The 13,019-nt window shown below is 48.6% G+C and overlaps 1 protein-coding gene across 7 annotated transcripts in view; it reads right to left on the bottom strand.

Annotated features, from left to right (window-relative positions):
- The window catches only part of MLLT10 (MLLT10 histone lysine methyltransferase DOT1L cofactor), a 385,956-nt gene that overhangs the window by 367,896 nt on the left and 5,041 nt on the right, over positions 1–13,019 (bottom strand). For 6 of the 7 annotated variants that reach the window (XM_063921568.1, XM_063921569.1, XM_063921575.1 and 3 more), the window contains one exon: positions 4,553–4,715. In XM_063921568.1, coding sequence (XP_063777638.1) covers positions 4,553–4,715 — 163 coding nt within the window. Of the gene's footprint in view, positions 1–4,552; positions 4,716–4,996; positions 5,112–13,019 lie in introns of those variants that run through there. The other variant, XM_063921570.1, reaches the window with a different exon arrangement.

Here is a 13,019-nt window from a genome sequence, read left to right as displayed (position 1 = left end):
AGCCAAGAATTTAAATACAGGACTGACAGAAAATCTGTGGCAGCGCACGTCAAGAGAGTACACGTATAAGACGCAACATCAGAGGCCATCAAACTTCTCTTACCAACTGCAACAAATAAAAAAGGAAACCGCTAGTGAAGAGGGGAACAAAATAATGTAGATTTTCAGTAATTCCGTAGTCAAATCCAATAACTAGCAGGAACATCAGGGAGCCGGGGAATGGGAGAGCCGTTTGGCATGAACAGAAAAGGTGTGACAACATTCTGGAGTCATACTTTCAGAGGATATGGCTGCCTGGATTCTGTGATTGGTAGGAACGAGTCAGAGTTTAGTAAACTGGGTCACATTATATAACACTGGCTTTGGGCCAAAGCAGTAAAATGAGCAGCTGTAGAGTGAGCAGTGGAGGAGAAGTAGTGTACACAATTGAACTATGAGTTACAGGCCTCCAGATCATAGTAACTAAAGTACCTGCTCTACCCAGGATGACAAATCAACTGCCCTTTCTAAGTATACGACATATGTTTACTCACGTGGAACATTGGCAGATAGCTCAATTCATATCAGGATGTGTGCAGGCCACAGTTATCGCCAGTGACTGACTGGGTCAACAGTCAAATAGAGGTGCGTTAAAAACATAATATGCTTACAACGTAATATACAGTACTCTCTATGTACACTAGCAAAACAAAAATAACACTCAGCACACATAGCGGAGTACAGATAGTAAAGTTTGTGTGAAAAATTATTACGTTTCTTACATAGCGCAGCAAATTCTTTTGCTCTTTACAATTGTAAACAATGATAAAACAAAACAGGGTAATAACAGACAATCATAGAGGTAGAAAGGCCCTGCTCGCTAGCTTACAATCTATAGGGAGGTAGGCATTGATACACAAGGGGTGAAATTCAAATGATATATCACGTCAATTTCCTTTCTAAAATGATCTCCGTTATCGCGCCCATAGTAAACAGGTTTAGCTGTGTAAAGGGTTGGGTGCCTCGTTACTCCGGGGGTAGCGAGCTGAAATAATGATACAACGTCCCTGAGGGCAGAAACAGAACAGGTGTGGAAAGGGGTGAAAAGAATTGAATCCCGCCCAAGGATAGGTATTATCTATTGTATAATGGTCCACCAGATTGTAAAGGTTCTTGGTGGGCTGTATGATATGGTCACCCAGCAATGTTGGCCTGGGTCAGGGGGGCAGGAAAGTGAAGAAAGAGGAAAAATGTGGACTGTACAGTGGGGATAAGATAGTTTACAAAGGTTATGCGGGCGGTTCAGGAATTTGGTCAGCTTGAGTGAAGAGGTGAGTTTTCAGGGAACGCTTGAAGGTTTGAAGATTAGAGGAGAGTCTTATTATGCATGGCAGGGCATTCCACAGAGTGGGTGCAGCGCGTGGAAACTCCTTTGAGGATTACAAGGCTAATAGAAATGTGTATGAAAGAACTGAAAACATACACAAACTAGACACACTAATTATTTAGGTAACACTGGGCCCAACATTTTTGCTAAATCTAGTGGACAGCAGAGTGGTGCAATGGTTAGCATGCTCTCTCATAGCAATTTGGTTCTATTTCCTCCAAGGTACTATCTGCGTGAAGTTTGTATGTTCTCCCTGAGTTTGCATGGTTTTCCTCCCATACTCCAAAACCATACAGCTGGTCCATTTCACAAAAGAAAGAGGACATTCATGTCATCAATATTCATTTTCTGTGTCCCACAAATTAGTAATGTCAGTTCCTTTGAAATGAACCAGCTTGGTTAATTGGCTACTGATGAAAACATTAACTCTAATGTATAAGAGTGTGTACATGTGGTGGGGGAGTAAAGGGCCGTATTCACGGCCCGATTTGGGGAGAGATGTGTGCCGAGCGAAACTCTCAGCACACATCTCTCCCCCCACTCAGCACAGCGCGATGTGTGCTGAGCGTGCGGGGGAGACGGGGGGGCGCTCATTTCACCCAGCGGGTGAAGTGAGCGACCTGCTAGATTGGCCAGGCCAATATAGCACCAGCGATAGCGATGCGCGGGGCTGCGCATCACTATCGCTGTGAGGAGTACACACGCAGAGATCACTGCTTAAAACCTAAGCTATCTAATCAGATTGCTTAGATTTTGAGCAGCGATTGCTCCGTGAGTACCCCCCTTAACAATTGTAAGCTCCCCTTGGACAGGGACTGATGCAACTCACTAAATATTCACTGTAAAGCTATGCGGAATATGTGTGCGCTATATAAATAAATCTCACAATTGGATTTGATTAAGTAGAACAGAGAACAGGTGTCACTAATAGCAGTGTGGGGGGATTGGAGTCACGAAGTCCGAAAATGTAGATACAAATGCCGCCATAGTTGTTTCATTCATCACCTAAACAATCAACCTGATGTAATTGTGCAAATGGCAGGAAAGAGGTTTATATCGGCACCCGTTATAGAGGCTGTAGAGATAAGCAGCACGTGTCAATGTGAAAGTATAATAAAGAAGGAAGGCAAGACAGGAACTAAAAAGGTACAACCTATATTGAACACACACACACAAACATGAATCACCAATGTAAACATTTTATTATAATGTAATCAAAAGGCAAAACTCTCACTGTGGAACACGTAAGCATATAGGAACAGGAGGAAAGGACGGCAATTTTGAGAAATAGAATTCTCAGTACTCAGACAATCATCCTCCTTGAAAAAAAGAAGTAAATAAATAACCTAATAGAGCGAGCACAGACTATACTGAGAAATACCCTAGGGAAAAGAACAGAAAGGTTTTGAACATGTTACAGCTTGGTTTATGATAATCAGAGGATGACAAGAACACAAACAGCCAGTACACATCTGGAATGAGCATAGAGATATGCTGGCCATACATTAGGACAACCAGCTTCCGATCCGATCCCTCATAAGATTTCCCTTCAATCCCCCGGGAGCCCCTAGCACATGATTTGGAGTTTTATGTGCATACGATATCAATCGATTGCGTGCCTCGCAAAAAGCACCTGATCCCCTGGAAGGAAATGGCACTCAATAATGATGCTGATCGTATACGATGCATTGTATGAGCATAAAATAAGGTACGATGTGCCTAAGATTACAACAAGTAATATGGGCTGCACATAAGATCTAAGGATGCAACATTCCACGCACTGGGCCGCGCATTGCATCATAATCATACCCAAAACACGTACGATGTGCACACAGTGTATCATACAACGCGTCTAAATCATACACGATATCTACTAGTGTATGGCCAGCAACAGAGAGATAGATCTTTGGGCACCATCAAATGCAACTTAAGCTACTTGTGTTGTTTCTAAATATACTAACCAATAGTGCTTGGAATGCAGTATCACTCAACACAAAATTAACGTCACCATCAGATTTGCCATCATATTAAAATCACCGAACAGAATCCAATATCATAAAGTTTATAACTAGCCAAAGTTTGGAATTTCAGCCATTATCTCACTCTGCAGTGCACAACGGGCAGCACTGAAATAAATCACCAAACCTCTAAAACAGCTACAAAGGGTTGCAGCAAACTTGCAAAAGTACAATGTAAACAAACACCTTGCAAGAGACCTAAACTGTGTATATGACTAAGAAGTTAAAATCATGAGAGATAGCTATGGCATCCTCCCACAGCAGGCAAGGACAAGGGCACCCAGCCATGGCAACCAGGTACCAAGGTCACGACACCCAGTGGCCAACAACATGGCACCCAGTCGCATGCACCCTGGTACCAACAACATAGTGTCCAGCCGCATTAACCTAGAAGTCAAAACTGCAGCGCCCAGCCGCATGCACCCAGGGGTCAACAATGTTTCACACAGCCGCATGCACCCAGAGACCAACAACGCGGCACCCAGGGACCAACAACGCGGCACCCAGGGACCAACAACGCGGCACCCAGGGACCAACAACGCGGCACCCAGGGACCAACAACGCGGCACCCAGGGACCAACAACGCGGCACCCAGGGACCAACAACGCGGCACCCAGGGACCAACAACGCGGCACCCAGGGACCAACAACGCGGCACCCAGGGACCAACAACGCAGCACCCAGGGACCAACAACGCAGCACCCAGGGACCAACAACGCAGCACCTAGCCAAATGCAGTCAGAGGCCAATAACGCAGCACCCATAGGTCACCAACATGGCACCCAGGGACCCACAATGAGTTGCACAGCCGCAGAACCCAGGGGCTTACAACACATCGCAGAGATGCAGCACCAAAGGTCCAATGTTGCGCGCAGCTGCAGCACCCTGGGGCCAAAGACATAGTGCTGAAAAACTACAATAGCAAGTTGCTAAAGTCAGCTGTCAACCAAGGCCATAACTCACCTATAGCCAATACAAGTTCCCAGACAGAGCAGCAAGTGGGCAATGCCCGACATCAGCCACCTCCCAGCCCCTGTGCCCAATATGTGCCTGTGAGAGCAGCAGGAGTGAGTGTGCTGCCTGCGTGCTAGCCTGTGTACCTGAGCTGACATGACAGCCCCCTCCCACACTCCCCGCCTTCCCCCCCGTCACCGTGTCAGGCAGGTTACCTTGATGCACCGCCACATTGCAGCCGTGCCCGTCGCAGTACACCAGCGGGTTCTCGGCCCAGCCCCTCTCGTCCGAGCACACGCAGCAGCCTCCGATCATCTCCTTCATACTAGTCGTCAGCTCTTCTTCCTCCTCTGTCACGGACAGCTCTCCGGGCACCATCTACAGGACACCGGTCACAGGGAGACAAACACACGCACCGATTACTCCTCTACACTCCCGCCTGGCACCCGGGGCTCGGCTCCCCGCGCCGGCCGACGCGCATTAGTCGCACCGCAGCCGCCTCATGTCGCCGGGGCTGCCCGGACTGTGAGGCAGGATCACAACGAGGAGAGAGAGAGAGAGCTAGCGAGGGACAGTACGCATGCGCGGTGATGACACCGACGTCAAAGTGCTACAACAGCGCCCCTATAGGCGGTCTCGTTGTAACTTCAGCCACCCACCGAGTAGCTGGATGTATGGAGCGCAGGTCAGGGCGATAGAGCCGGAGTGGGCGTGGCGGTAAGTCAAGGAGGGGCGGGGTTACAGGATGACGGTTGGGTTGTGTTGTTTGTTTCCTCCCCTGCGCGTGCATTTTGGCGCCGCGCTCGGCAGACTCTGTGTGCACACTTGCTGGCTTCTCACAGTTCTGAGCAGACTCACCACAGACCTGTCCCTTCCACTGACTAGCTCTGGTTACTGCTCACAGTACCAAGCACTGCTGCAGCTTCCGCCTAAACACGTGGCGAGCTCCATATTGCTTGCTGCTGTGTATATTGCTGTCACCACTCAGGCATACTCCCTTTTGGTATCTGAACTGCAGGTTGACACACCTTAGGTTGACACTAATTGGTCGACATGGACAAAAGGTCAACATGAGTTTTTCACCTTTTTTATTTTATTTTTTTCATTTTTTTGAACTTTTTCATACTTTACGATCCACGTGGACTACGATTGGGAACGGTAACCTGTGCCGAATGCAACGGTAGCGGAGCGAGGCACCTTGACGAAAACATGGCGAGGGAAGCGGTGCACTAATTGGGGTTCCAGGTCACTCTACGAAGAAAATTACTCCAAAAAATCATTAAAAACCCATGTCAACCTACAGTGTGTCGACCAATTGGTGTTGACCTACGGTGTGTCAACCAATTTGGTGTCGGCCTGGAGTCCCAGACCCCTCCCTTTCTGACCCATGCTTCTATACAATCAGTCATTTTTAGATCAGTTTCTGAGGTAAAATAAAGCGCATATACCACCCACTGCCCTTGTTTGGACATTATACATTGCTGCTAGCCACAGTTATTGCAGATATGGAATCATTGGATAGAATGTTCAGGGAGAATATGGGGTTTCCTTCTGGAACTAAACAAGGTGGAGAGCTGTCATATATTTGTGCCAGGCTTCCATTCATATATTTGGCATATGGCACAGTGACAATAGGGTTTAAAATATAATTAGGGGGTTATTTATCAAAGCATGGAGAGTGATAAAGTGGAGAGAGGTCAAGCACTAACCAATCAGCTCTTAAAGGCCCTACACACTCGGCGACTGGCCATCGAGCTGGCCGGCGGGTGACCCGATGGCTGGGGGGAGGTAACCGGGGGAGTGAAGTTTCTTCATTCCCCCGTCACCCGGCTCCATAGCCCTGCATGCTAATATGGACGAGATTGTCCATATTGACCTGCAGGTATGAACGAGCCGGCAACAACGATGAACGAGCGATGGGCCGCGCATCCTTCATCGTTGGCAGAGCCGGCCCTAACCAATATCATGCCCTAGGCAAGATTTTGGATGGTGCCCCCTAGCATCACCACTAATTCCAGCTCTGACCCTGCACCCCTTTCCCAGCACCATCACCCCTCACCCATAGCAGTCCTGATTTTGGTGCTCCTACCCTCTATATTTTAAATAGGAACAGTGTGCACATTCAGTGCGCAGCCCAAAACAGGGCATGTTCTTGCTGGGAAGGGCCATGGCCACACAATAATACCCCCAGTTGAAATTATGTTGCACAGTACTGCAACTTTATTCACATTATATCATGTAATAGTGTCTCTTATTCATATCACACAGTAGTACCACGTTACTCCTCACAGTAATGCCTCTTATTACACCACACCATATTGCTCTTTATTCACAAAAGACTACACAGTAGTGTCCTTTCTATATGTTATGCCACAAATTAGTGCACCTTATACACGTAATGCCACACAGTAATGCCCCTTACACATGACACACATTTTTAATGCCCTTATACACATAATGTCCCTTACACATATGCCACACATTATTAATGCCCTTATATGCAAAATGTCCCTTACACATATGCCACACATTATTAATGCCCTTATACACATAATGTCCCTTACACATATGCCACACACTATTAATGCCCTTATATGCAGAATGATATACATAATGCCCCTTACACATATGCCGCACATTAGTAATGCATTTCTCTGACGTCCTAGTGGATGCTGGGACTCCGTCAGGACCATGGGGATTAGCGGCTCCGCAGGAGACAGGGCACAAAAATAAAGCTTTAGGATCAGGTGGTGTGCACTGGCTCCTCCCCCTATGACCCTCCTCCAAGCCTCAGTTAGGTTTTTGTGCCCGTCCGAGCAGGGTGCAATCTAGGTGGCTCTTCTAAAGAGCTGCTTAGAAAAAGTTTTTAGGTTTTTTATTTTCAGTGAGTCCTGCTGGCAACAGGCTCACTGCATCGAGGGACTTAGGGAAGAGAAGTGAACTCACCTGCGTGCAGGATGGATTGGCTTCTTAGGCTACTGGACACCATTAGCTCCAGAGGGATCGAACACAGGCCCAGCCATGGAGTCCGGAGCCGCGCCGCCGACCCCCCTTGCAGATGCCGAAGATTGAAGAGGTCCAGAAACAGGCGGCAGAAGACTTTTCAGTCTTCATGAGGTAGCGCACAGCACTGCAGCTGTGCGCCATTGTTGTCAGCACACTTCACACAGCGGTCACTGAGGGTGCAGGGCGCTGGGGGGGGGCGCCCTGGGCAGCAATGTATAATACCTTTTTTATGGCTAAAAATACATCACATATAGCCCTTGAGGCTATATGGATGTATTTAACCCCTGCCAGATCTCACAAACTCCGGGAGAAGAGCCCGCCGAAATAGGGGGCGGGGCTTGTTCTCCTCAGCACACAGCGCCATTTTCCTGCTCAGCTCCGCTGTGAGGAAGGCTCCCAGGACTCTCCCCTGCACTGCACTACAGAAACAGGGTAAAACAGAGAGGGGGGGCACTTTTTTGGCGATATTACTATATTTAAGCTGCTATAAGGATACAACACTTATATAGGGTTGTTCCCATATATATTATAGCGCTTGGGTGTGTGCTGGCAAACTCTCCCTCTGTCTCCCCAAAGGGCTAGTGGGGTCCTGTCTTCAATAGAGCATTCCCTGTGTGTCTGCTGTGTGTCGGTACGTGTGTGTCGACATGTATGAGGACGATGTTGGTGTGGAGGCAGAGCAATTGCCGGTAATGGTGATGTCACCCCCCAGGGAGTCGACACCGGAATGGATGGCTTTGTTTATGGAATTACGTGATAATGTCAGCACATTACAAAAATCAGTTGACGACATGAGACGGCCGGCAAACCAGTTAGTACCTGCCCAGGCGTCTCAGACACCGTCAGGGGCTGTAAAACGCCCTTTACCTCAGTCGGTCGACACAGACCCAGACACGGACACTGAATCTAGTGTCGACGGTGAAGAAACAAACGTATTTTCCAGTAGGGCCACACGTTATATGATCACGGCAATGAAGGAGACTTTACATATCTCTGATACTGCAAGTACCACAAAAAGGGGTATTATGTGGGGTGTGAAAAAACTACCTGTAGTTTTTCCTGAATCAGAGGAATTGAATGATGTATGTGATGAAGCGTGGGTTAACCCAGATAGAAAAGTGCTAATTTCAAAAAAGTTATTGGCATTATACCCTTTCCCGCCAGAGGTTAGGGCGCGCTGGGAAACACCCCCTAGGGTGGATAAGGCGCTCACACGCTTATCAAAACAAGTGGCGTTACCGTCTCCTGATACGGCCGCCCTCAAGGATCCAGCTGATAGGAGGCTGGAAACTACACTAAAAAGTATATACACACATACTGGTGTTATACTGCGACCAGCCATCGCCTCAGCCTGGATGTGCAGTGCTGGGGTGGTCTGGTCGGATTCCCTGACTGAAAATATTGATACCCTGGATAGGGACAGTATTTTATTGACTTTAGAGCAATTAAAGGATGCTTTTCTTTATATGCGAGATGCTCAGAGGGATATTTGCACTCTGGCATCGAGAGTAAGTGCGATGTCCATATCTGCCAGAAGAAGTTTATGGACGCGACAGTGGTCAGGTGATGCGGATTCCAAACGGCATATGGAAGTATTGCCGTATAAAGGGGAGGAATTATTTGGCGTCGGTCTATCGGATCTGGTGGCCACGGCAACTGCCGGAAAATCCACCTTTTTACCTCAGACCCCCTCCCAACAGAAAAAGACACCGTCTTTTCAGCCGCAGTCCTTTCGGTCCTATAAGAACAAGCGGGCAAAAGGACAGTCATATCTGCCCCGAGGCAGAGGAAAGGGTAAGAGAGGGCAGCAAGCAGCTCCTTCCCAGGAACAGAAGCCCGCCCCGGGTTCTGCAAAGCCCTCAGCATGACGCTGGGGCTTTACAAGCGGACTCAGGAGCGGTGGGGGGTCGACTCAAGAATTTCAGCGCGCAGTGGGCTTGCTCACAGGTGGACCCCTGGATCCTGCAGGTAGTATCTCAGGGTTACAGGTTGGAATTCGAGAAGTCTCCCCCTCGCCGGTTCCTAAAGTCTGCTTTGCCAACGTCTCCCTCAGACAGGGCGACGGTATTGGAAGCCATTCACAAGCTGTTTTCTCAGCAGGTGATAGTCAAGGTACCCCTCCTACAACAGGGAAAGGGGTATTACTCCACACTATTTGTGGTACCGAAGCCGGACGGCTCGGTAAGACCTATTCTAAATCTGAAATCTTTGAACCTGTACATACAAAAAATTCAAGTTCAAGATGGAGTCACTCAGAGCAGTGATAGCGAATCTGGAAGAAGGGGACTTTATGGTGTCCCTGGACATAAAAGATGCTTACCTGCATGTCCCAATTTGCCCTTCACATCAAGGGTACCTCAGGTTCGTGGTGCAAAACTGTCATTATCAGTTTCAGACGCTGCCGTTTGGATTGTCCACGGCACCTCGGGTCTTTACCAAGGTAATGGCCGAAATGATGATTCTTCTGCGAAGAAGAGGCGTATTAATTATCCCTTACTTGGACGATCTCCTGATAAGGGCAAGGTCCAGAGAACAGCTGGAGGACGGAGTAGCACTAACCCAAGTAGTGCTGCAACAACACGGGTGGATTCTGAATTTTCCAAAATCTCAGTTGACCCCGACAACACGTCTGCTGTTCCTGGGAATGATTCTGGACACGGTTCAGAAAAAGGTGTTTCTTCCGGAGGAGAAAGCCAAGGAGTTATCCGAACTTGTCAGGAACCTCCTAAAACCAGGAAAAGTGTCTGTGCATCAATGCACAAGAGTCCTGGGAAATATGGTGGCTTCTTACGAAGCGATTCCATTCGGCAGATTCCACGCACGAACTTTTCAGTGGGATCTGCTGGACAAATGGTCCGGATCGCATCTGCAGATGCAGCAGCGGATAACCTTATCGCCACGGACAAGGGTGTCTCTTCTGTGGTGGTTGCAGAGTGCTCATCTGTTAGAGGGCCGCAGATTCGGCATACAGGACTGGGTCCTGGTGACCACGGATGCCAGTCTGAGAGGCTGGGGAGCGGTCACACAGGGAAGAAACTTCCAGGGAGTATGGTCAAACCTGGAGATGTCTCTTCACATAAATATACTGGAGCTAAGAGCGATTTACAATGCTCTAAGCCTGGCAAAACCCCTGCTTCAGGGTCAGCCGGTGTTGATCCAGTCGGACAACATCACGGCAGTCGCCCACGTAAACAGACAGGGCGGCACAAGAAGCAGGAGAGCAATGGCAGAAGCTGCAAGGATTCTTCGCTGGGCGGAAGATCATGTGATAGCACTGTCAGCAGTGTTCATTCCGGGAGTGGACAACTGGGAAGCAGACTTCCTCAGCAGACACGATCTACACCTGGGAGAGTGGGGACTTCATCCAGAAGTTTTCCACATGATTGTGAACCGTTGGGAAAAACCAAAAGGTGGATATGATGGCGTCTCGCCTCAACAAAAAACTGGACAGGTATTGCGCCAGGTCAAGAGACCCTCAGGCAATAGCTGTGGACGCTCTGGTAACACCGTGGGTGTTCCAGTCAGTGTATGTGTTTCCTCCTCTGCCTCTCATACCAAAAGTACTGAGAATTATACGGCAAAGGGGAGTAAAAACGATACTCGTGGCTCCGGATTGGCCAAGAAGAACTTGGTACCCGGAACTTCAGGAGATGCTCACGGAAGATCCGTGGCCTCTACCTCTAAGACGGGACCTGCTTCAGCAGGGACCGTGTCTATTCCAAGACTTACCGCGGCTGCGTTTGACGGCATGGCGGTTGAACGCCGAATTCTAAGGGAAAAAGGCATTCCGGAAGAGGTCATTCCTACACTGGTAAAAGCCAGGAAGGAGGTGACTGCACAACATTATCACCGCATTTGGAGAAAATATGTTGCGTGGTGTGAGGCCAGGAAGGCCCCCACGGAGGAATTTCAACTGGGTCGATTCCTACATTTCCTGCAAACAGGATTGTCTATGGGCCTCAAATTGGGGTCCATTAAGGTTCAAATTTCGGCCCTGTCGATTTTCTTCCAGAAAGAATTGGCTTCAGTTCCTGAAGTCCAGACTTTTGTGAAAGGAATACTACATATACAGCCCCCGGTTGTGCCCCCAGTGGCTCCGTGGGACCTTAATGTAGTTTTGGATTTTCTCAAATCACATTGGTTTGAGCCACTCAAATCGGTAGATTTGAAATATCTTACGTGGAAAGTAACCATGCTACTGGCCCTGGCTTCGGCCAGGAGAGTATCAGAATTGGCGGCTTTATCGTATAAAAGCCCATATCTGATTTTCCATTCGGACAGGGCAGAACTGCGGACGCGTCCTCAGTTTCTGCCTAAGGTGGTGTCAGCGTTTCACCTGAACCAGCCTATTGTGGTGCCTGCGGCTACTAGCGATTTGGAGGATTCCAAGTTGCTGGACGTTGTCCGGGCATTGAAAATATATATTTCAAGGACGGCTGGAGTCAGAAAATCTGACTCGCTGTTTATACTGTATGCACCCAACAAGCTGGGTGCTCCTGCTTCTAAGCAGACGATTGCTCGTTGGATTTGTAGCACAATTCAACTTGCACATTCTGTGACAGGCCTGCCACAGCCTAAATCTGTCAAGGCCCATTCCACAAGGAAGGTGGGCTCATCCTGGGCGGCTGCCCGAGGGGTCTCGGCATTACAACTCTGCCGAGCAACTACGTGGTCGGGGGAGAACACGTTTGTAAAATTCTACAAATTTGATACCCTGGCTAAAGAGGACCTGGAGTTCTCTCATTCGGTGCTGCAGAGTCATCCGCACTCTCCCGCCCGTTTGGGAGCTTTGGTATAATCCCCATGGTCCTGACGGAGTCCCAGCATCCACTAGGACGTCAGAGAAAATAAGATTTTACTTACCGATAAATCTATTTCTCGTAGTCCGTAGTGGATGCTGGGCGCCCATCCCAAGTGCGGATTGTCTGCAATACTTGTACATAGTTATTGTTACAAAAAAATCGGGTTGTTGTGAGCCGTCTGTTCAGAGGCTTCTACGTTTATCATACTGTTAACTGGGTTCAGATCACAGGTTGTACGGTGTGATTGGTGTGGCTGGTATGAGTCTTACCCGGGATTCAAGATCCTTCCTTATTGTGTACGCTCGTCCGGGCACAGTATCCTAACTGAGGCTTGGAGGAGGGTCATAGGGGGAGGAGCCAGTGCACACCACCTGATCCTAAAGCTTTATTTTTGTGCCCTGTCTCCTGCGGAGCCGCTAATCCCCATGGTCCTGACGGAGTCCCAGCATCCACTACGGACTACGAGAAATAGATTTATCGGTAAGTAAAATCTTATTTTCGTATGCAGATACAGCCGCAGTCACACACAGAATATAGGCATGCTGAATATAATTTTAGTCAGCAGAAGCTGCTTGTGCCCCTAGGCAGTATATATGCCCTAGGTATTTGCCTAGTTTGCCTATGCCTAGGGCCGGCTCTGATCGTTGGTGCCTACACACTGAAAGCTATGAACAGTATCTCATTCATTAATGAACAAGATTGTTCATATCTTTCAGTGAAATCTTTAAAGGGCCCTACACACTGGCCGATCCGCCGCCGAGCTGCCCGACGGCGGATACGGCCGACGAGCGACCCGGCGGCGGGGGGGCAGTGACGGGGGGAGTGAAGTTTCTTCACTCCCCCCGTCACGCGGTTCCATTGAAGTGCAGGCAAA

The sequence above is a fragment of the Pseudophryne corroboree genome, chromosome 5 (genome assembly GCF_028390025.1).
Source record: "Pseudophryne corroboree isolate aPseCor3 chromosome 5, aPseCor3.hap2, whole genome shotgun sequence".
Taxonomy (NCBI): Eukaryota; Metazoa; Chordata; class Amphibia; order Anura; family Myobatrachidae; genus Pseudophryne; species Pseudophryne corroboree.
This window is presented reverse-complemented; position numbering and strand designations above follow the sequence as displayed.